At 36.7% G+C, this 25,139-nt stretch overlaps 1 protein-coding gene across 6 annotated transcripts in view; it reads right to left on the reverse strand.

The window, feature by feature from the left end:
- Positions 1-25,139, reverse strand: part of POLK (DNA polymerase kappa) — a 73,023-nt gene that overhangs the window by 45,501 nt on the left and 2,383 nt on the right. For 5 of the 6 annotated variants that reach the window (XM_019462993.2, XM_019462994.2, XM_019462992.2 and 2 more), the window contains exon 2: positions 980-1,142. In XM_019462993.2, the coding sequence (XP_019318538.2) occupies positions 980-1,114 (135 nt within the window). In that variant the 5' untranslated portion in view covers positions 1,115-1,142. Of the gene's footprint in view, positions 1-979; positions 1,143-22,433; positions 22,526-25,139 lie in introns of those variants that run through there. The other variant, XM_019462989.2, reaches the window with a different exon arrangement.

Raw genomic sequence — 25,139 nt, forward strand, 5'->3', positions numbered from 1 at the left:
CAAAAGATATACAATAATCTAATGGAAAATTGTGCAAATGACGAGAAGAGACAGTTTGTAAAAAGGGAAAGTACAAGTCGCTTGTTAAACATGTGAAAAGATGCACCATCTCACTTTTCATAGGAGAAATGCAAATTAAGCCTACACTACATTACTATAGATAGGAAAATCCAAAAGCTTAGTAACACACTGGGCAGGCATGGTTGCACACATATTAGCAGTGAAAATTTAAATTGATACATAAACTATGTAGGGCAACTTGAGCAATTCATAAAAATTCCATATGTGGGCCACCTGGGTGGCAGAGTCAGTTAAGCATCTGACTCTTGATTTGGGCTCAGGTCATGACCTCGTGGTTAGGGAGTTCAAGCCCCGGGTTGGGGTCTGCGCTGTCAGCAGAGCTTGAGATTCTTTGTCCTTGCTCTGTTCCTCCCTCGCTTGCGCTCTTTCCAAATAAATAAACAAACATTTAAAAAAATTCCACATGAATATATCCTTTTTTGTTATCTGTATTTGGTGGAATAATTCTACTTCTACGATCTCTTATAATTTTACCTGCACATATGTAAAGTTGTGAAAGTTGTAAAGGTTATTCACTGTCATATTGTTTGTAAAAACAAAAGACTAGAAATGATGTATAGGTTCATAAATGAACATTCCGCCTGGTTCAATAAATTATATCTACACATGCAGGCATGAAAACTGAAGATCTTTATGGAAAGATCTTTATGGAAAGACCTCCAAGTTACATTACTGAAACACATGCATATAATGTGTACATGAAGCAGGAAAACTGGACGGCAAGAGGAAGAGCAACAGAACAGAAGGGAGATTATTCCATACCCACTTGTTGTAACAACAAGATACATTAAAATATTAAAAATCACAATAAAAAATATTTCCAACTTACTGATTTTCTTTTAAACAGAAAGCTAAAAAGCTACTAAATTAATGATATCAAAAGAAACAAGAAACATACCCTTGTGGCTTCCATTATAATCTTATTAATCTTCTCTTTATCTAATCCTTCCATTCCAGCTTTATTATCATTAAGTCCCATCCTAAGCAGAAGGTCATCTTTGCAGTTGTCATTCTTCTCCTTGGTGCTATGCATGGTATAAACTTAAAGGTTTTTTTATTACCTAAAAAAACATACAAAATAAACACTGCTTTTCAAAGCATTCATGGTGAGGAGGTGGACACTTAAAAGTTAAGATGATAATAAGCAAAACAAGAAAAACATTTAAGAATATAAGAATTGTTAGCCATTGAGATATTGTTATTTTTTAAATATTTATTTACTTATTTGGAGATTGAGTGTGAGTGGGGGAGGGGCAGAGAGAGAAGAGAGAGAATCCCAAGCAGGTTCTGCACTATTAGCACAGAGCCTGACTCAGGGCTCGAACTCACGAACTATGAGATCAGGACGTCAGCCGAATTAATCAAACCTCAAACAACTGAGCCACCCAGGAGCCCTGAGAAATTATTATTCAGAGTTTAAAATTACTATCCCAAGATTATTGTACTCTCAGAAGGAAAAAAATGAACATTTCCTGCAAGTTTTGTGCCAGCCACTCACTATGCTAGGCACTTTACGCTTGAATCTCACACAGTAGCCCTACCCTGAAAGGTAAATTTTATTACCCCCAAAATAAAGAGAGAAGAAATCTGAGTCTTAGAACATATCTACTGACATAAATATGCTAATAAGTGACAATATCTGTATTGAAACCCAGACTTGAGTCCAAAGTTCATGTTTTTCAGATATTATAGGAAACAAATATGAAATAACACTTCATCTACTAAACATGTTAAGTTCAGTGGCATTTATTACACTCTGTATACAGAGCTCAATTTCTTTTTTTTTTAATGTTTATTTATTTATTTTGAGAGAGTTTGAGAGAGAGAGAGGGAGCAGTGGAGGGCAAGAGAGAGAGAAGAGAAAGAATCCTAAGTAGGCTCTGTGCCATCAGCACAGAGCCCAACGTGGGGCTGAACTCACAAACCATGATATCATGACCTAAACTGAAACCAAGAGTCAGACGCCCAACTGACTGAGCCTCCCAGGCACCCCCAGAACTCTATTTCTTAAGGCAGTGAAAAAAATACAGACGAAATAATAATCTATTCACTTCTGGGAGATTAATACATTTTATAATGTTATGTCACATCTAAGATTAAGAAAAATCCTCTCAAATAATAACTCTTTTTATTTTTAAGTAAGCTCTACACCCAACATGGGCTTGAACTCATGACCCTGAGACCAAGAATCATGTGCTTTACCAGCTAGAGCCAGCCAGGCACCCCAAATAATTCTTTAATATCTTTAAATATTAATTTATAATTTACTTTCATATTTATTAGTTTTTATTTTTTTTTCATATTTATTAGTTTTTAAAAATATAATAACCATGCAACACAGATCTGCTTATTCTCATAGGAAAGATAGAAATTGGAATTCAGGAAGGTTAAGTGAATTGGCCATCATAAGTCTGCTAATAAGCAAAAGAACTGGGATGTGAATCCAAGTCTTCTTCAAGTCTAGTACAGCTGCCATAACATCACAGCTGCTTCCAATTTGGAGTGCATGTATGCTATAAAGAAATGACCAGGTAAACAGCTGTCATGAACCTATAACAAATTAGGCCAGTGATTTCTTATTTGCATGATTTAGAGAGGGTTCATTTATTCTACGCTGTTGAGGGCCTTTTCTTTTCCTTTTTTTTTTTTTTTAACTTGACATCCATCACCACACATACTTACACAATTTCTTTTCTTGTGATGAGAGCTTCTAAGATCTAATCTCTTAGCGACTTCCCAATATACAATACGATATTAACTACAGTCACCATTCTGTACATTATACCCCCATGACGTACTCATTTTATAACTGGAAATTTGTACCTTTTGACCACCTTTACCCATTTCGCCTACTCCTACCCCACCTCTAGCAACCACCAATCTGTTCTCTGCATCAATGAGTTCAGGTTGTTTTTTTGTTTGTTTTGATTCCATGTGACATAAATTCCAAGGTCTGAGAGTAGGAACCAGATATCAGTATTTTTTTTTTTTTAACGTTTATTTATTTTTGAGACAGAGAGAGACAGAGCATGAACGGGGGAGGGTCAGAGAGAGAGGGAGACACAGAATCTGAAACAGGCTCCAGGCTCTGAGCTGTCAGCACAGAGCCCGACGCGGGGCTTGAACTCACGGACCGCGAGATCATGACCTGAGCTGAAGTTGGACGCTTAACTGACTGAGCCACCCAGGCGCCCCAGATATCAGTATTTTTAAGGCATGCCAAAGTTATTCCAATGTGCCCCAAGTATGGGAACCACTGGTGCTATTGTTTCCCAGTACCCAAGAGAATATAGGCTAGTTTTCTGTTTTTATCGTTTGATTTTTCTCTTCAACTATCACATTCAACTTAATATCACCCTATATTTTGTCTCATGCTTTAGTAATAAAACTGGTGAATGTAATTCATTCATATTTTCCCAAACCACCACCACTGAAGCTTGAAGATGTTGAATGCACAAATCTTACATGTAAGCTGTCTTCTCCTTTAAAAACTGAAATGTATAAAAAGAACAGAAACATTTATGAATGCCTACTATTTCACAAAGAATATATTATTTAGCCCAAAAACTCTAGGAAGAATTGCTTTTGGTCCCTAATTGGGTCAGAAGAACTGGGTTATTATTAGCAACACTGGCACCAGGCAAAGTTGTGAGATAGGTAAAATTAGTTTTCAGCTACCTTCCTGTCTTGCTGATGCTCAATTACCAAGCCTAGTTTCATGAGGATAGTTTACTATCCTCTATATGTTAAGAAGTTCCAAGTTTATAGCTGCAGTCCAAATGCCCGTCTGGTATCCTAAATTTAACATGTCCAAAACTGATCTTCTCATCTGCCTCCATCACTCAAACCAGTTCCACTTGCATGCAGCCTTCCTCATCTCAGTTCAGGGCAACCCTCCAATCACTTCCAATTCCTCATGCAAAGAATCTTGTAGTCATACTTAACCTCACTCTTTCTCATATACCACACATCCAAATTGTTGGCAAACACTATGGACTCTGCTTTCAAAACATACTCTGAATTTAACCACTTCTCAATGCTGTCATTTCTTTCACTCCAGTCTGAACCACCATTATCTCTTGCCTGGATTAATGTAATAGCCTCTTAAATAGTATGTTTCTGCCCTCCATGCAATCAATTATCAACACAGTAGCTGAAACGATTCTTCTAAATCACAAGGTAAGTCACAATCACTCCTTTGCTGAAAACTGTACAATGGCATCCCATCTTACTCCAGAATAAAAGCAAAGTCCCAACAGAATCTGGATCCCAATTACCTGTCGACCCTCATACCTGTCTAATACTCTCCCCGTTGCTCACTACTCTCCAGCCACACTGATCTCTTTGCTATTCCTCAAATCTGGTCAATATATTCTGACCTTGAAACTTTTTGCCCTGACTATTCCCTTCCCCTTTAGGATTCTTCAGCTAGATACCCTATTAACTAAACTCTTTCAAGTCTTGCTTAAATGTTACCTTCTCAGTGAGGGGCTACCCTGACCTCCTTATTTAAATTTCAACCTGATTAGTACCTCCCACCCCTTCTTCCCAATGGCCCATGTTTTTCATAACTCTTATCATTTCCTAACATAATAAACATAAATTTACATACTTATTATGCTTTTTATCCATCTCTCCTGTGAATATGGACGCTCCAAGAGGACAGGGTACTTTGATTTTTGTTTTTGCTTTACCTGATATATCCCAAATGCATCAAACAGTGCTTGACACAGAGCAGGGGCTCAAAAAATAATCTGTGGAATGACTGAACTCAGTCATTTTTTTATATCATTTTCTCATTTTATATCATTTTATATCATTTTTATATCATTTTCTCATCCTTTTATTCACATAGCAAGGTTACATAGTTATATTAAAAGACTGTGAGAAAAACTACTTTTCTGGAGTTAGTAAGTTTATAATTTCTTTTTTAATGTTTATTTATTTGCTTCTTTATTTTGAGAAAGAGAGAGAGAGAACGTGTGAGCAGGGGAAAGGCAGAAAGAAAGAGGGAGGGAGAATCCCAAGCAAGCTCCACACTGTCAGTACAGACCCTGATGTGGGGCTCAAACTCATGAAACTGTGAGATCATGACCTGAGCTGAAATCAAGAGTCAGACACTCAGCCAGCTGAACCACCCAGGCTCCCCTTTTTCAGAGAGAGGAGGGGCAGAGAGAGAGGAAGACAGAGAATCCCAAGCAGGCTGATGCACAATCTGACACAGGGTTCAAACCCACTTACTACAAGATCATAACCTGAGCCAAAACCAAGAGTCATACACTTAACCAAGTAAGCCATGCAGTCACCCTTAAGGCACCCATAAAATTCTTGTAATTTTTCCTTATTTCAATATTAAATATGTAAGGACAGCTATATGAGTTAAACAACCTTCCATTTTATAAGCCTTATTTTCCTAAGGTATTTGATAGTTACATTAATTTATTAAAACTTTGGGGACGTGTATTACAATATAAGAATATTCTGAATTTAGGGGTGCCTAGGTAGCTCAGATGGTTAAGTGTCTGATTTCAGCTAAGGTCATGATCTCACGGTTCATGAGTTTGAGCCCCGCGCCGGGCTCTGAGATGACAGCTCAGAGCCTGCAGCCTGCTTTGGATTCTGTGTCTCCTTCTCTCTCTGCCCCTCCCCTGCTTGTACTCTCTGTCTCTTTCTGAAATAAATAAATATTAAAAAAATTTTTTAAACAATATTTTGAATTTACATGTTTGAGTTTACTTGCTATGTTCCATTAATATTCAAAAGATTCTAGTTTATATTTATTCTTTGGGAAATTAAGTTGCCTTGTTAAATTTAATTTCTGTGATTACTTTCCAGTTATATCTAAATGTACAAAAAATTATTGGAGAGAGTTAATAAAACATACTAAGTTTCAGTATATTTTAATTCCTATGAGTTCCTTTTAGCACTATCATTTATGTCTCTGTGGTGAGCCTACTTTTGTTTTTATTGCTTAGTATTTGTTATTCTCAAATTTCTAGAATCTCTCATTAGTCCTGGTTATCTCTATTCTCCCCATTAGTTCTTACTTTAGAAATCCATAAATTGAAAGAGAGAGCTAGCTCCCAGCAGAGATGATCACATGATATTCACAAGAGATGCACAAAAATTATATCACAAAGTATTTTCCATATTTTTGTGGAAGTGAAATTTAATACTAATTTAAATGGCTCTCTGGGACACGTAGGTGGCTCAGTTGCTTATGTGTTCAACTCTTGATTTCAGCTCAGGTCATGATTTTGCAGTTTGTGCGATGGAGCCCTGGGTCAGGCTCTGTGTTCACAGTGTGGAGCCTGCTTGGGATTCTCTCTCCCTCCTCTTTCTCTCTCTCTCTCTGTCCCTCCCCAGCTTGCAATCTTTCTCTCTCAAAATAAATAAGTAAACATTAAAAAAAAAAAAAAAAAAGAAATGATATGTTACATCCTACATTATAGGAAGGAAAATATTTAATAACAGAAAAAGGTGTACAAAGTATTATTTTCCTATCCTGGAAAAATTATCCTTTCACTTACCCCCTGCCACATTGTTCCAGTGTTTTCTTTTTAAAAAATTTTTTTTCTTAACGTTTATTTATTTTTGAGACAGAGAGAGACAGAGCATGAATGGGGAGGGTCAGAGAGAGGGAGACACAGAATCTGAAACAGGACCCGGGCTCTGAGCTGTCAGCACAGAGCCCAACGCGGGGTTCGAACTCACAGACTGTGAGATCATGACCCGAGCTGAAGTCGGACGCTCAACCGACTGAGCCACCCAGGCACCCCATGTTCCAGTGTTTTCTTGATATATTCTCCATATTATTTCTTGATCCATTGCTACTGATTGTTTCAGTTTCCTATAGCTCTAACTAGTCTACCGCAGGTATTTAAAACATTGTAGCAACATAATATTCTTCAAATGATATCTTAAGTAAAACCTCAGATTTTTCCTTAAATCTTTGTTCTATGGATGCTGTGCAGCTCTCCTAGAATTTCATCATATATATTCTATCACTAATGTAAAAGAATAAACAGGCAGCTTACAGAAAAGGGAAAGTTAATAGTGATCTCCGCTTTTTTGATTCAAACTACCTAGAAGCATCTGAGTGAACACTGATATGTATTGAAATTGCTATCAACTCCAAGACTGCACTAGCAGTGTTCAGATAACAATTGCTATGTTTCTTTTTATTTTATTGTAATTGTAAAAATAAACATATAACAAAATTTACCATCTTAAGCATTTTGTAAGTTTACAGTTCAGTAGTGTTAAGTACATTCACAGTGTTGTGCAAATAGTTGTTTACTACTGATGAATTTTATTTTTATTTTTTTTAAATTTTTTTTTTAACGTTTATTTATTTTTGAGAAAGAGAGAAACAGAGCATGAACGGGGGAGGGTCAGAGAGAGGGAGACACAGAATCTGAAACAGGCTCCAGGCTCTGAGCTGTCAGCACAGAGCCCGACGCGGGGCTCGAACTCACCGACCGCGAGATCATGACCTGAGCCGAAGTCGGCTGCTTAACCCACTGAGCCACCCAGGCGCCCCACTACTGATGAATTTTAAAAGGTGGTTTCCGTATGAAGCCAGGCTCTGAAAATCATTCTTATTATGTTTTCTGCCTGATCTTATATATTCCTGAAAACCGTAAACAAAAAACTAAACATCCAGAAAATACTATTCCAAGATTTGCCAAACATGAGGAAATAATATCAGCAAGAAGTTGTGATTTTGGAGTAATTAACCCAAAATGATTTAAAACACACTTTCCCCTAACCCTAATAAATCAAAAACTCCATATAACCTGACTTCTGTTAGATCATATTGTTAAAAGGACTTTCATTTTAAAACAGTAACAATCCATTTGTTAATGACTATTAACAAATGTTATAACAAATGTTATAAAAATACATTTAAACAGATAGGATATATAAAGAATATCTGATACCAAACAACAGTATCTGGAATTTATATCCAAATCAGCAAAAATAATTATTCTTAATTGATGAGATGATTTCTCATCCCTTCCCAGAGTTATATGCTGTAACTGGAGGGGAAGGAGAAATAATGATTTGTTTTTAGTGATAATTGTTTTGAAGGTTCAAATAACATTAAAAAGTAAGGTCTATGAAAGGGAGTATAGGTTAGAAAAAGTTGCAAAACATTGACATAGAATAATTTATTACACTATCATCTGTTACATATGAGTGATTTATTGTAGCTAACGAGAGCTACTAACTCTTGTTAATAAAGGGAAAAAGCAGTCCAGATTAACTGTTACCTATTTTTTTCTTAATGAGATCTAAATATACTGCTTATTTTAATGTACAGTACTTAATGAAAAGAGTTCAGTGCTGAGACATTTTGATATAGTGCAAAAAGTATATGCTTTGAAGCCAGATAGACCTGGACTGAAATGTCAACTCTAAAACTTAACTAGTTGTGTCTTCCCAGGAAATTTATATGATTTCAAAGTGTATGAATCTTGGTATCCTGTTCTGTGAAACTTACTTCCAGGGGTTGTTGATGATTAAGTGTGTGATATGTAAGGGTCCCTAGCAAAGTAAACACATACTAAGTAAGCATGCAATAAATGTGGTTTCTCTCTTCTCACTTTCATTCTTATTTATTTCTCTACAATGTGATCAATGTGGCTGCAAATACGGGCATGTAATTGATTGAGAAATCATAGAAAAAAAAAAAACAAAAAAAATGTTCATGACTAAATAAATGACAAGTGAAAAAAAAATCACACACACACACACACACACACACACACACACGCAGCCACCCGAGTTTAGGGAACTCAAAAGAACAAATGGCACCCACCGCTTGGATCTTGTGATATTTAGCGAACCAACAAGAGAATATTCTTCATGATTTTTAAGGCTTTACCACTGACATGATCCTAATATTCAAATCAAGGTACTAGGAGTTACATTTCAGTTTACTTCAAGTCAATGAAGACAATATTAAGATAAGCAAGTCTAGACACATATGAAATTTCAACATTAATGCCTAATACTTAGTATCATACTTAACTATATGAATAAACTCTCATCATATGTTTGGCATGACTGATAAAAATCACATATAGACTATCTACATATGCACAGAAATGCTTCCTATTAATGAAGGTTGACAAATAATTTTTAATGTAAAAAATTACATTAATAAACTTCTAAGAATAAATCAAGTTTCACAATAAAATTTTACTTTTTTTTACCTCTAAAAATTTTTTTATATTTATTTATTTTGGGGAGAGCACAAGCAGAGGAGAAAGATAGAGGGGGAGATAGAGGGGTAAAGAAGTTCCACAGTAAGGTCTGCACTGACAGGCTGACAGCAGTGAGTCCAAGGTGGGGCTTGAACTCATGAACCGCTGGTTCATGACTTGAGTTGAAGTTGGGCACTCAACCAAGTCACCCAGGTGCCCCTTCAGAGTAAAATTATAAATTAAATCCCAGAATATTCCCAAAATAATCTTTAGAACTCTACTTTAGAACATGCACATTTTGGGGGCGCCTGGGTGGCTCAGTCGGTTGAATGTCTCACTTCGGCTCAGGTCATGATCTCGCAGTCCATGAGTTCGAGCCCCGTGTCGGGCTCTGTGCTGACAGCTCGGAGCCTAGAGCCTGCTTTCAATTCTGTGTCTCCCTCTCTCTCTGCCCCTCCCCCACTCATGCTCTGTCTCTCTCTCTCTCTCTCTGTCAAAAATAAAAACATTTAAAAATTAAAAAAAAAAGAACATGCACATTTAAAAAAATATAAATATATGCTAAATGTTTATATAATCAGATTTTAATCCCTTAATCTAATTCCTCAATCTAAAAATTCACTTGTATTATATAACCTTCACAGGTAAGCAAGATACATCAGCCTCTGGAGGACACCATAATTTTACTTAGAAAAGGGAAATGAATTCCATGCTTTGGTTTCCTTGTGGACATTTTTTTTTTTTTTAATTTTTAATCTAGTATTTATTGGAAATGCTTTTTTCTTCCTGACCAGGCCTCAAACGTGTGGGAGTCAAAGTAGACTCTGAAATTCACTTATTGAATTAGAGATTAGAACCATATAGCCTTTACTGAAAGGCTTGAAGCTAATAATAATAGCAACCTAGTTTTGGGACTTAAAATCTGGATTCTCACTATGTGACTACCATTTTTAAAAGGTTAAAATAAAGTATTCATCACTATTAAAGTTAAGAACTTAAATTTCTGAGATTTCAAAACTTTAAACCATAATAGCTTTAGCATATTTGTAAAACCTTGTCAGTTAATATTTTTGCCAAAACCACATTCCCAATGCCAATAAGTTATTATAGTTAATTCTGATCCTCTTATTAAATCTGCCTATACTATACAGCATTATGAAAACTGGTCATATGTTGACAGTAGCTTCTAGCATATGAATTATTCATTTCTATAATGCCAAATATACTAAGAAGCAAAATTTAATCTCCAAATGAAATATACATTTTTTGATGCTACTAACTTACCTTTAAAAATACTTCATAGATGCTAGGAAAATAAAGAAAAAGGTACAACAAATAAATACCATAATATGTAATTAAATGACTCACTTCTTAACAAATAGAACACAGCAAAAGGGATGGGATATCATATACAAAAATGGGTTATAAAAAAAATGTGACTTCCATCTTGAATGCTCTCATTCTCGACCTGGATTACCCACTCTGGGGAAGTCAGCTGCTTTCTGAGGCAGCTCTGACAGGTCATGTAAGTGAGCTTGGAAGTGGAACCTTTTCCAGTTGTCTTCAGATAAGACTGCAGCCCTAGACAACAGCTTGACTGCAACCTCATGATCCAGAGACATCCAGTTAAAGCCATGTTGGGATCCTTGATCCACCAAAACTGTGAGATAATAAATTTATAGTTGACTCTCAAATTCTGTAATTATCTCATTATGGATTAGCACTGGTACATAGATCAAAGTATGAGTAACACTGCTACGAAAAAGTTTTATCTTAAAGATTAGTAATGTTTCATTTGAATAAAAGTGAATAATCTAAATATACTAATAAATGGATCAACTGAATAACTTCTATGCCAAATACCTTTTTCTCCTGGAATTTGTGCAAGAATAAGACAGTGTTTCTTTGCAGCACTTAGTACAATCAAAATATAAATTTCAAGAGGGCAAAACCTGGTATAGTGGTAGGCCACTGAGCCTGTTACTTAATAACTATATGTTGAATGAATGAATGATGGGCAGGTTAATATACAGAATATGCTAACCACTCAGTTAAGTCTTTTTAAATGCAGTAATATAAAAAGTAATATTTGGATCTTACAGTGTTTTACATGTATAATCCTATTTAAGAGATGAGGAAACTAAGGTGTAGACTCACATGTACCTTAGATAATGTCAAACAGTTAATAATTGGTAGATTTGAGACTATATTTCAGGTCTAGCATCAAAACATTCACACTTAGCCATTACATTATAAATACAAAGAAGGTAAAACAAAATTATTGAAATCTTATCAAAAAGAAGGAACACAGAGGTGCCTGGGTGGCTTAGCTGGTTATGCATCCAACTTCGGCTCAGATCATGATCTCGCGGTTCGTGAGTTCAGTCCCCATGTAGGGCTCTGTGCTGACAGCTCAGAGCCTGGAGCCTGCTTTGGCTTCTGTGTCTCCCTCTCCCTCTGCCCCTCCCCTGCTCCTCTCTCTCTCTCTCTCAAAAATAAATAAACATTCAAAAAATTAAAAAAAAAAAAAAAAAAGGAACAAGGGCGCTTGGGTGGCTCAGTCGGTTGAGCGTCCACCTCTTGATTTTGGCTCAGGTCATGATCCCAGAGTCACGGGATCAAGCCCTGGGTCAGGGTCCATGCTTAGCATGGAGCCTGCTTAAGATTCTCCCTGCCTCTGCTCCTCTCCCCTGCTCACTTTCCTTCCCTCTAAAATTGAAAAAAAAAGGGGGGGGGGGACAGGTTTTTTATAGATTTCATGGAAGTAATGTGAAAGTGGCATAAATAATAGATAAAATATCATTTATTACTGTAATAGAAAACACAATTTATGGTCTAAACTTATTTTTAAACGACATCATTATTTTGAATACTCTCTAAAAGCCTAAGAAATCTTCAAATGAAGAATATGAAACAAGGAAAATGAAATTATAAAAATATGATGTCCATTCATACTTTACTAAAATACATTTGGAGATCAACTGCAGATCTTCTTAGTGATCCAAAGTGTAATATCTTCAATAATCATGGCATCTAAAACAAAGAGTTCATTTCTACCAGGGATTGCCTTATGTAATAATTTCCGTAAAAATCAATGATCAAAAACACCCTATATTTCTACCTATGCATTGTTATGCAGAAAATAAAGGGAAAGCATTATTTATAAGAATTTTCTCTGAAAATGAGAGCTTCCTAAATCTTGTCTTTGTACAAGTCAAAGTAGCAGCAAAAGTGATTTCTCATTTTCAATATTGTTAATGGTTTCTTCCTTTTTCAAGATGTAGCCAACTTCTCTAAAGCTGGGGTGAGGGGAGGGATAAAAATAGCGTAAAATTCCATAAAGGTTGGCTACACTAGCTAAAAATACATATGAATAAATGATAACTAACACTTTCTAACAACTTAACATATGTCAAGCAGGTACTAAGGGCTTAAAAAGCATTCTCTCATTTATTTTTCTCAATTACTTACTAATTTAGGTATTATCCCAATAAAGTATATATGTTAGTAAAATACATAAGGAGACTGAACTTTAGAGAATTTATGTAATTCATCCATGACCACCAGAGGCGTCCAAGCTGAAATTCAAATCCAAGATTCTGTCTCCAGAGCCTACAATTTTAAAAATGTTTTATTTATTTTGAGAGCAAGTGAGCAGGAGAGGGGCAGAAAGGGGGGGGGGGGGAGAGAATCCCAAGAAGGCTCCTCACCATCAGTACAGAGCCTGATGCAGGGCTCAGTCTCATGTACGGTGAGATCATGACCTGAGCCAAGATTAAGAGTTGGATACTCAGCCTCAGGCGCTCCTCCAGAGCCTACATTCCTAATCAGTATGCCAGCAGACTTATTTTATCTTTATTCTTGAAAGGTATTTCCATCAGGTATAGAACTGACAAGCTTTTTTTCTTTCAGTACTTTAAAGATGTAGCTTCACAGTTTTTCAGCCTCCATTATTTGTTAAGATCATGATAGTTCAAATTGTTGTTCTTTCTATGTAATGTGCCTTTTCTGACTGCGTTCAAGTTTTTCTCCTAATTTTTGGTTTTCATCAGTTTGGCCATGATGTGTCCAGGTACATCCCTTCCTTCAAAGGACAGAGCTAGACCAGGTTCCTGTATTTTCTGTGAACACTTTCCCTTACGCCTGCTTCTTCATGTTCCCTTTTATTTTTTATTTATTTTTAAAAAACATTTATTTATTCTTGAGGGAGAGAGAAGGAGACACAGAATCCAAAGCAGAATCCAAGCTCCCGGCAGTCAGCACAGAACCCGACGCGGGGCTTGAACTCACGAGCCGTAAGATCATGACCTGAGCCGAAGTCAGACACTCAACCGACTGAGCCACCCAGGTGCCCCTTCATCTGCCGTTTTAAATATCTGAAAGATTTTCTCTGTCCCTTGATAAACAGCAGCACTGCCTTCCTCATCCTCTTCCACCCCTATACTGCATATATTTACATTTTTTTCCCTAAAATACCCCGTTAATGAGGAAGGAAAAAAATACTTTCCATGGCTTAAAAAATTCCCAACCCTTTTTTCAAGAATATCACTAACAAAATGTTTAAATTACACACCTATTTAACTTCTGTCTACAGTATCATACACTAATGTTAATCACAAAATAGTTTGGGTTCTTATTCCATAAAAAAAACTAGCAATAATCAGTAGAAAGAAACAGGGATATTTTTGGAAAAGGCCTTCATCTCTGGAATTTACTAGCATTTCTTCACACATCTTTTCACATGTCTGCTTCAGGGCAAAAGTAAATATTACTACATGGAGGGCACTGATCCTCTTGACTTCACTTTGGTTTTTGATAATTCTCTCAGATCATGATTTATAAAGTGTGGTTCTATCATTAAATGCTTGTTATGGTGGGATGCCATAATAGCCATGCTTTTCTTATGTATAAAAATTAACTATTCTCAATGGGAAAATATTATAAACTTTATAAATGATTTTATATATCAACTTTTATACTTTATACATCTATTTTTTAATGCAAAAAATTCACTGGATTGGATAAAGATAAATGAACTAATTTAACAATCTGTACTTTGATTTTTAAGATGAATGCCTCATTTGGTCAAATTATTATTATTTTGGAATTACAATGGTTAACACTTTCACTTGAGATAGGAAAAAGAAATACAAACTAGTTTGTGTTCAGTTATAATGTAAATTAAGGAACAAAGTTATATTAACCTCTAGTATACAAGGATCTGTTAGACCCAGCTTCAGTTTTTGAATTTCTTCTTTGAAATTTATTATCAGCACTGGTATTTCCTATCTTCCAAAGAAAAAGAACTTAGAAACCTTCCGAAGAACAAAATATTCATTTTTTAACACAATAAAGTTCACTTGATGCTTTTATAAACTGAAGATACATTATAGTGATCCCTTTAGAAATGGAAAATGCATTATGTTATTTTAGGGATCTTATTTTCCTGTATCTTGAGTATTTTGCTATTTCATTATCCTAGGAATTATTTAATCATTATTCACAACTTATGCTAAAAGATAAAATCATAAGAAAATGAAATAATGGAATCACCTAGAAATGACCTGGTAGTGAAATAAATCATCATTATAACAGCATACTTCAGTTTTCTAATTGTGTTGCCCACTATATTATATCTTTGAAAGAAAGCGTAAGAGAAGTACAGAGACACCATTTTTGCAAGAGGGAGCGGGAGGTAGAAACTTTCACTGATGAAAGCCTTTTTTTTTTTTTTCTAAACGTTTATTCATTTGAGAGACAGAGAGAGACAGAGCATGAATGGGGGAAGGTCAGAATGAGAGGGAGACACAGAATCCAAAACAGGCTCCAGGCTCTGAGCTGTCAGCACAGAGCCCGACGCGGGGCTCGAACTCACGGACGGCGAGATCATGACCTGAGCGGAAGTTGGTCACCCAACCGACTGAGCCACCCAGGCGCCCCTCACTGATGAAAGCTTTTAATAAAAGCTAAACATAGTTGAAAGTTCTGAATTTTACATTTTCTGCCCATACTGAGCACAATTATTAGACAAATCAAAAGATGAATGCAAAGAAACTAACAGCACTCTAGACTATGATGATGCTGAAATTGCTCATTATTTTGCTTGACTGATGCAAGCAAAATTTCAGATCATGAATTTTCAGATGACTCAAATAGATATTTTCTCAAACTTAAGAATCAATGAGTAAACAACTTTTTTAATTTTTATTTTCTTTAAATTTTTTTAGTTCTTAATCTTTGAGTTTAATTATTAATTATTGCTACAATTGATCCAACAATTAATAATACATTTCTTGCTTCTGTGTAGGTTTAACTTTTTTTTTTAATATAATTTATTGTCAAATTGGCCTACATACAGCGTGTAAAGTGTGCTCTCGTTTTTTGGGGTGATTCCCGTGGTTCATCACTTACATGCAACACCCAGTGCTCATCCCAACAAGTGCCCTTCTCAATGCCCATCATCCATTTTCCCCCTCCTCCACCTCCTCTGATCCACCCTCAGTTTGTTCTCTGTATTTAAGAGTCTCTTATGGTTTGCCTCCCTCTCTCTCTGTTTGTAACTATTTTTCCCCCTCCCTTCTCCCATGGTCTTCTGTTAAGTTTCTCAAGATCCACATATGAGTGAAACCATGGTATCTGTCCTTCTCTGACTGACTTATTTCACTCAGCATAATACCTTCCAGTTTCATCCATGTTGCTATAAATGGCATGATTTCATTACTTCTCATTGCCAAATAGTATTCCATTGTGTATATAAACCACATCTTCTTTATTCATTCATCAGTTGATGGACATTTAGGCTCTTTCCATAATTTGGCTATTTTTGAAAGTGATGCTATAAACATTGGGGTACATGTGCCCCTATGAATCAGCACTCCTGTATCCCTTGGATAAATTCCTAATAGTGCTATTGCTGGATGGTAGGGTAGTTTTATTTTTAATTTTTTGAGGAATCTTCACACTGTTTTCCAGAGCAGCTGCACCAGTTTGCAAAAAAAAAAAAAAAAAAGTATTGTTTATTTTTGAGAGCGACACACATAGTGTGAGCATGGGAGGGGCAGAGAGAGAGGGAGACACAGAATCTGAAGCAGGCTCCAGGCTCTGAGCTATCAGCACAGAGCCTGATGCGGGGCTCGAACCCATGTAACTGAGAGATCATGACCTGAGCAGAAGTTGGACACTTAACCAAGTGAGCCACCCAGGTGCCCCAGCAATGAATTTTTAAGAAAAGCAAATATGGCATTCCTATCCAGTTAGTCATCCAACGGGAAGGTCTTCATCACACAGTATTATGCAACAAGAATTTGGAATATCCCAACTTGCTAATAGGACCATGGCAGTGTTCTTTCATCCTTTATGGTATTTGTGCACTAAAAGTTATTTAACACAGTTTGTAAGTCAACAAATGACTAAGGTAGATGTGTATGCAAAGTCAGGAAGGAAATAGATGAAGGAAATAAATATAGAAATGAAAATCTTATTTGACTTGTACTTCTAAGTAGTGTTTATAAATATAAAAATGAAAATATTTTACAATTATGGAGGAAAGAATATGGATGACTTCTGTCTAAAAAGATTATGAGATGTCAGTTTTCAACAGTTATTGAAAAAGTTTCAAATGTTACTACATTTTGATATATAAGCCCACGACAAAGAACTAAACATAATGATAAGCTAGAATCAATTTAAAGATGCATATAATATCTGGAATCTTTATTTATAGGATGCATAGTTCCCAGGATTGTGTATAGACATTGATGAGCAGCTACTTGCTTTCAAAGGACATTCATTACTCATTTCAGGAAAATATAGAATAAAAATTTGTTTACTAGGTCTCAATATTTATTACAATTCCTAATAAAGTTACTGTCCACTATCCCTTGTTTGTTACTTCTCAAAATTACTCAAAAATATAAAAAAATATGATGACACCCATGACTATTTTTCCTGATATACTAAGAGTTAAAGCAATATATAATTCCTTTATCAACATTAGACAAAAGAATGATTGTAAATTAGATCACTTAAATTATTTATGGATAATTAAGACACAGACCTGCTGGGGCACCTGTGTGGCTCAGTCAGCTGAGATTCAGACTTTGGCTCAGGTCAATCTCACGGTTCACAGGATCGAGCCCTGCATCCGGCTCTTCGCTGACAACATACAGCCTGTCCACCTCCCTCTCTCTGTCGCTCCCTGGCTCTCTCTCTCAAAAATAAACAAACATTAAAAAAAAAAAAAACAAAAAACTTAAAACAGACTTGCTAGCATACCTCTTTAGTCATGATAGAAAAAAAATTGAAAAGTGCCTACATAATACACCATTGCAGCTTAAAAATGTGTGTGGATGAATTTTCTTCAAAAGAAAAATTTCAAACTAAAGAAAAACTATGCAACAAACTAGGATGTAATTGGGCTCTAATAGATACTCAAATGTTTAATCATTTCAGGATAATAGTTGTCTTTGTTTTTGGTTTTTTTTTAGTCTAAAATCAATTTTATATATATTGAAAGTATATTATAAGTCTCTGAGTTTAAAAGTCTGAGCTAGACTATTAATTACCTTGACTTTGGTCAACTTATTTAACTTCTATGAACATTAATTTCTTTATATGTAAAAGAAGAACGTGTACTTTGCAAGATTTTTGTGAATACTAGATGTAATAGATGTAAAACAATGTCTAACATTGAGTAGGTTCTTAACAAATGATACTTGTTCCTTACAAAAAGCTATGATGGAATTTGGTTCTTTAGTCTCTCATTAATTTTAACCTGTTAGTTACTTTTCTTCTCAGCCTTGTTAATTGTGGTTCCTACAGCTTCCCTTTAATCATCAACCACCTAAACTTACTTCATTCATCTTTAAATATTTAGTGAACATTATGTGATAAGCAATTTAAATCTTTACTTGCTCTTTAATAATATGGTCACTATTAAAACCAAATCAATATCTTTATACACTTAAGTATTGCCTGTATTCCTAGACAGTAAAATGCTAGAAAACAATGAATCCATGGAATATGTGGTATATATCTCTTATTTTTAAAGCATCCCAATCAGGATCATCATAGAGCAGGTCTTAATACCTTAAATGAGGATGAAGATAAGCTGTATGTTCATAAACTGTACCACCATAACAACATGTATAGTTATATAACAGTATTTTTCAGCTTACTTGACTAAGGAGAAGAGGATCTGAAATTACAGTAAAAGTGAAACAATGAAAGGGCTGGGGAGAAAAACAGGAAGCAAAACACATTTACAAAATAACTATCATGAGGATCCTACCAATATTTAAAAATACCATACTGCTTAAATAGTCTGACTTTAACAAAAGAATTTCTCAATGTAACAGGAAAAGAGGTTAAAAGTTAGAGACTCAAAAGCTTGAGGGTAAAAAACAAAATGTGTAGATGGAGAGAGTGGATATTAATAGCACTGTTCATCCATAATAGATGCATAGTGTACTTTTTAGACTAAAGGATTTTTTACTGTTATAGTGAAACCCATGAAATACCAAATACCCCTGACAAGTTTTTATCCCACAAAACCAAACAGATGTAAAATAAAGGATAAAGGAATACAATTTCAATTTTATTCAACAGTAAGAATGAATATTTCTGCTTGGAACATGCCTGGCTTGGCTCTCCTCTGTACAACAGGAAATGAGATAAAAGGGTAGCCCTACATGCCCTTTGAAATTCTGTTTCTGAAATCCCTGTCTTATTGCCAAGTATTAGAACTTTCTATGGGATATGACATATTCCTAAGTAAGTGCATGCAATGCATTAAGGTTATCAGTGAGTACACCCCCACCCTATACAGTTGTCCTTGAGTTAAAGATCAATATACAAGGGAGTCCAAGACATATTTACAAAGTCACCTTAGGGATCAGAGTAACAGAATAAGACCTAGCTGTATACGTATAATATAATAATAACTGATGTTAATAAAAGTCTTTTGACCCAAACAGAGTGTGGGTTAAGCAAGAAAAGTAAGCATTGACAGTGCCTGTGCTCTGTATCAGGGATAACTTAACTTACTGCTACTAGTCATTTAGAATCATAATTATTCCCCTTGGAGGAAAACAAAAATATGAGATTAAGATGTAGGAAGAAAACATCAAGCCTCTTATTTGAGACCAGGATACAAAGAGCAATCACAAGGCCGGAAAAAATGTGAGAGGATTAGGGGCTCTTGGGATACTGGGGCAGGAAACAAGAGTGAAGTAAAAATTAAGAGTAGGTATAACATAAGCTTCCTTTCCTTCTTCCTATGAGTCAATTAAAAGAGGATGGAAGGTTCCATTACAGATTTTTTCTCCTAGCTTCTCACTCTTTCTCACCTATTCCTTCCTCTGCTTTTCCCATCACTGCTGCCAATGACTGCTATGGTAGAGAAGTAATACAAGAGGGAAAATATTAACAGACAGTAGTAAAACACAACACATATAAACAATGGTAATGCAAGGGAAGGGGAGAAATAAGGAGAAAGAAAATAGTATCAGCATATGCAGCAAGAAGAGAGAAATTCTGCAGCTGGCTGGCTGTGAGGACCCTTCATATGGAAAGAGTGCACATAATCTGGTCAGATTAATTACAAGTTTTTTATTCAACTAGATTTTATGGTCAATTTTTGGTCTTTTTCTTTCACCAAGTGCAAAAATTTGTTCTACTATTCAAAAAATCTGGTAGATCTTGTGAAAATGTGTTAAGGAAGCATAATTCAAACTTGGGATTCATGAAGCCATGAAGGGAAGACTAACACCCACATACCACTTGTGGAAGCTTGCATAGTCCACCAGGAAGATTTCCCCTTTGTCCAGCAAGATGCCCTCTTCAAAAAATCACCCAAGCATTCTGTCCACACTGCTCCTGGGCACTTTAAATTATCTAAAGGACTGAGGTCTTCTAAACGGGCTGTACTCAGCTACCCACCCATCTCATGAACACAAATATATCTTGGTAATGATTTGCAGGTTTTCCCACTGGTTTGAAGCCCTTCCATGTAGACAAGCTACTGCTTCTTCAGTAGCTAATATCCTATTGGGAAAAAATCATCCCTATTTGGGGAACCCTACCTGAGCTCCACAGTGACTGGGAAACCCATTATGCTGGTCAAATATTACAGCAAGTCTATGCTGTTTGGCCAGTTCTACAGCATTTTCACTGCTATCATCCTCATTGTTCAGAACCAGTCACACCAACCAACTGCATCATCAAAACTCAACAGGCGAAATTTATGGAAACCCTCCAACTAACTACCGTGGCCAAAAGTAGCACTGATGGTCTTTCTAACGCTCAGATCCATTCCCTTTGGAACTCATAAGCTCTCACCCTTTGAGGTAATTACTGGATGCTCTATACCCCTAGCTTCCATCTCTTTTGACCTGCACCTAATAAAAGGAGCTATACTTAATGTTGCAAAGGCCTAATTACATCCCTCAAAAATAATCATGCTCTAGTTGAACAGTCTTTTCACATCACATTCTTGGGAGATGAAAACTTCAAACACCACACAATGCAACCTGAGGATTTCATTTCTTGGAATAGACATCTCCAAAAGGACTCTCTTCAACCACACTGAAAAGGTCCTTATCAAGTGTTATGAACCAATCCTTGTACCACTTAACTACAAGGAACTGACTCCTGAATTTATAAGTCTCATCTAAACATAGCCCAAACGCTGACTGGAATTGCCATCCACTGCTGACCTCAAATTAAAGACTTCCAGGAATATGGGGCAGCTGGGCAGTTCAGTTGGTTGAGCGTCCAACTCTGGCTTTCACCTCAGGTCAAATACCTAGGGTTTGGGGATGGAGCCCTACGGGGGGCTCCATGCTGACAGCACAGAGCCTGCTTGAGATTCTGTCTCTCTGTCCCTCTGCCCCTCTCCCCTGCTCGCTCTGTTTCTCAAAATAAACTTAAAAAAAAATTTAAAGATTTCTAGGAAATGAAACACAGGATACTGAAGCAGACAGCTTCCCCAAGATGACAGGATCGGGCCTGTATATTCTCTCCTTTCTGCTTTTTCTCATTTCATTTTCTCCTTTATCTATCCTGATGAGACGATGCCCTCATTCATATTTCCCAATCCCTCAAAAAAAGGGGAAACCTTTCTGACTGTTGGACCTGTCCATGAGACTTGCAACCCTTTAGTCTTCCTCAGAGCAAACTTTTCCTTCATCTCCGGTGTGACCACTAACTATACCCACATCCCTCTAGATATTACAGGGTCAAACTTCTACAACCAGGTTTTCCTGTGCTTTGCTTTGAGCTGTCTGCTATCCTAACTCTCAATGCAACTAATCACATGGTTCCCTGTTCTTTCTACTACTACAGGTCGACTCACTATAACAAAACAACCCCCCTCTGCACACCCTTCAAGAATAAAGTCCATAGGGGCATCTGGGTGGTTCAGTCAGTTAAGCACCTGACTTCGGCTCAGGTCATGATCTCACAGTTCGTGAGTTCGATCCTCATGTCGGGCTCTGGGCTGACAGCTCAGAGCCTGAAGCCTGCTTTGGCTTCTGTGTCTCCCTCTCTCTCTGCCCCTCCCCTGCTCTCTCTCTCTCTCTGAAATAAATAAACATTAAAAAAAAAAAAAAAAAGAATAAAGTTCACCGAAAAGGACAGTTTCTCCCTAATTGTTCCCCAACCACCACTGACCCTTGGTTCAAAGGTCCAATTGAATAATCCCAACTAACGGCATTAATTAATAATCAAACCCTAGCAACAGTCTTATGTGCGCCACCTGGTTTTATCTGTCTGTGGCAAGTGGACCACTCAACGGGCCAAAATACATAGTTGGCAGATTGGAGGCTTACTAACTAGCCCACAGACATCCACAATAAAAATGAAGCCTTCCATTGGTCCTCCTACTGGTCTTCCCCATCAAACCTTCATTGTTGCCTTACATGGGAACTCCCAGGAGGTATACATTATTCTGGATTTGCCTCCATCATAAGGGCACTTATCCCATTGGTGGCTGTTCATGCCAATGAATAAATGATTAAGAATCTCTCTCTGTAACTGGGAAAAGAGTGATGCTGGTTCCGCATTTCAAGACGATCTCCAACAGATACAACCTAATAAGATACAGACTTTAAATGGGAAATGCCTGAGAGTTCTCCCTCCTACCTCTAGTCACTCAAAAGTGGCCTCAAAGGTTTCCAATCTGCAGACATGACACCCAGAAAAGGTCCTTCCTGGCAGTGATGGACAAAAATGACTCTAATAAGGAAGAAATGGCCCAACTCTTGATCAGCAATGCTTTTAAAGAAAATTCTTTACCAAATGGGGGAAATGTGAAAATACATTAAGGAAACCTAAAGTAAAATTGGAGTTGGGAAGTCATGGAGAGAGGACTCTCACAAACTCATCACTCATCATAGCTTGCACAGTCCAGCAGGAAGACAGAAGATGGCCTTTTGCTGTCAAAAGTAAGCTGCCTTCCCCTGCAGCCAATGAGAAGCCACCACCACTTCAAACTCTCATTTGCCCCAATGAACTTTTGTAGAAAATAACCCCTCCCAACTTCCTCCTTTCCTTTATAAATGGAAGCTCTTCTCTGTTCTCTGGACTTGCCTATGGTTCCCCATGGTTTGTCACAAACTGCAATTTCTCTGCTATTCTTGAATAAACTCAATTTTGCTGGCTGAATTACTTACCTTTTTCTTTTAGAAAATTGACAGTCCTTTAAAGTTCATTCATAGACTAGTATACTTGGGTTGCTTACACTAGATACCAATGTACCTGTTATGATTTGGGTCTAACTGGAAAACTGTTAATTTGGAAGATATGCACGCCAGATGTTGATTATAGATAGGTAAAATACAATCTTTTTTTGCACCAACAGAAGAGATTAAGATACAAAGGGGAGCAACCACTTCAGCATTCCTATATTCACTTTACACACTTAGTATATCCACTTTTGTGAATACGCCTGCAAGGATATTTTACAATAATTCTGTACAATATCACAAAAGATGAAAACATGCAAATTTCTTGTAGCCCTTTACATTTCTGAATGTGTTTACTTGTGCAAATGCAAATTTCTTGTAGCCCTTTACATTTCTAGTGTTTACTTGTTCAGAAACGGACATAGAGAGGCGCCTGGGTGGCTCAGTGGGTTAAGTATCGGACTCTTGATTTTGGCTCAGGTCACGATTTCATGTTCATGGGTTCAAGCCCTGCAATGGTCTCTGTGCTGTCAGCATGGAGCCTGCTTGGGATTTTCTTCCCCCCACCACCTCCGGCCTCTCCCCCACTTGCTCTCTCAAAAAAAAAAAAGCGGGGGCGCCTGGGTGGCTCAGTCGGTCAAGTGTCCAACTTTGACTCAGGTCATGATCTCGTGGTCTGTGAGTTCGAGCCCCGCGTCAGGCTCTGTGCTGGCAGCTCAGAGCCTGGAGCTTGTTTCAGATTCTGTGTCTCCCCCTCTCTCTGACCCTCCCCCGTTCATGCTCTGTCTCTCTCTGTTTCAAAAATAAATAAACGTTAAAAAAAATTTTTTTATATAAAAAAAAAAAGGACATAGACGCATTTACTACCATACAAATGAATATCCATTTTGATAAACATGCAAATATCCATTTACAAATGTATTTAACAGCATAATAGTTGGGAATATATATAGTAATAAACAGCAACTAGTTAAACTAATGTCATTTATTAAGTTAGTATAAATATGCATCCAAAATCATGATTATTAAGGATGGCCAACTAGGATTCACACTCAGGAACTGTCTGCTTGCTCACCCTGAACTAGCATGAATCACCATAGTGGCACAAACTACATGGTTCTTGAACAGTCCTGACAGGAACATTGAGAAGCTAATATGATCAATTAGTATTCAAAACATGAAAAAAAAAAATGCATTTAAAGGAACAACCAGTTATGGTTAAATTGGAAAGGCAAAGAGACTTGAAGAGTAGCTTTATTTCTAAACTTGCATTTAGGGGACATGCTGAATGTCACAAACACAGTAACAAGTCATAAAAGATCTATCAATTTATATTATTTTATTTATTTATTTTTAAAAAGTTTATTTTGCGAGAGTGAGAGCGAGACAGAGGCAGAGAGAGGGAGAGAGGGAGGTGGGGGGAGGGAGGGGGAGGGGGAGGGAGGGAGAGGGAGAGAGAGAGAGAGAGAGAGAGAGAGAGAGAGAGAATCCCACGCAGGCTCTGAGCTGTCAGCACAGAGTCCAAAGTGGGGTTTGATCTCACCAACTGTGTGTTGTGTTCATGACCTGAGCGGCAACCAAGAGGCCAGAGGCTTAACAGCTTAACCCACGGAGCCACCCAGGTGCTACTATATTATTTTAAATGTGACAAGATTCATTACATAGCTTACATGATAACTTCCTATAAGGAGATCAGCAAATAAGGACAATCCTTTTTTCTTTAAAATTCCAAATAGCTATTGTTTTAACTAAAAAGACCTGGGGCAAGTGGCCTACAGAGATGCAGGATTAGAAAACAGGATTAAAGAAGAGAGTTTGTCATTGCCAGTCTGTCATTTACCTTCTCTTAAATAGTATTCAGCTATTAAAGTTACATGTGTACCTTTCTTACCTTGTTTTCTGTTATAATCTCCTTAAAGGAAAAGCCCCCATGCCCCTCTTTTTTAACTTTTTACTATTTTAAAATCACCCAGTCATAGTATCCTGCACATTGTATGTTTGTTAAATTAAATCATTAACTGGAAGATGGGATATAATACCTGAATTATATGGAATGAATGCCTTATATATGCTGAGCACTATTTTAGGGACTAAGGATAGAAAATAGTTATGAAAAAAAATGGATGAAAAAAAATTTTAATTCCTGTCCCCACAGAACTCACCT

This window comes from Panthera pardus, unplaced genomic scaffold (genome assembly GCF_024362965.1).
Source record: "Panthera pardus isolate Hobbes unplaced genomic scaffold, ASM2436296v1 HiC_scaffold_2, whole genome shotgun sequence".
Taxonomy (NCBI): domain Eukaryota; kingdom Metazoa; phylum Chordata; class Mammalia; order Carnivora; family Felidae; genus Panthera; species Panthera pardus.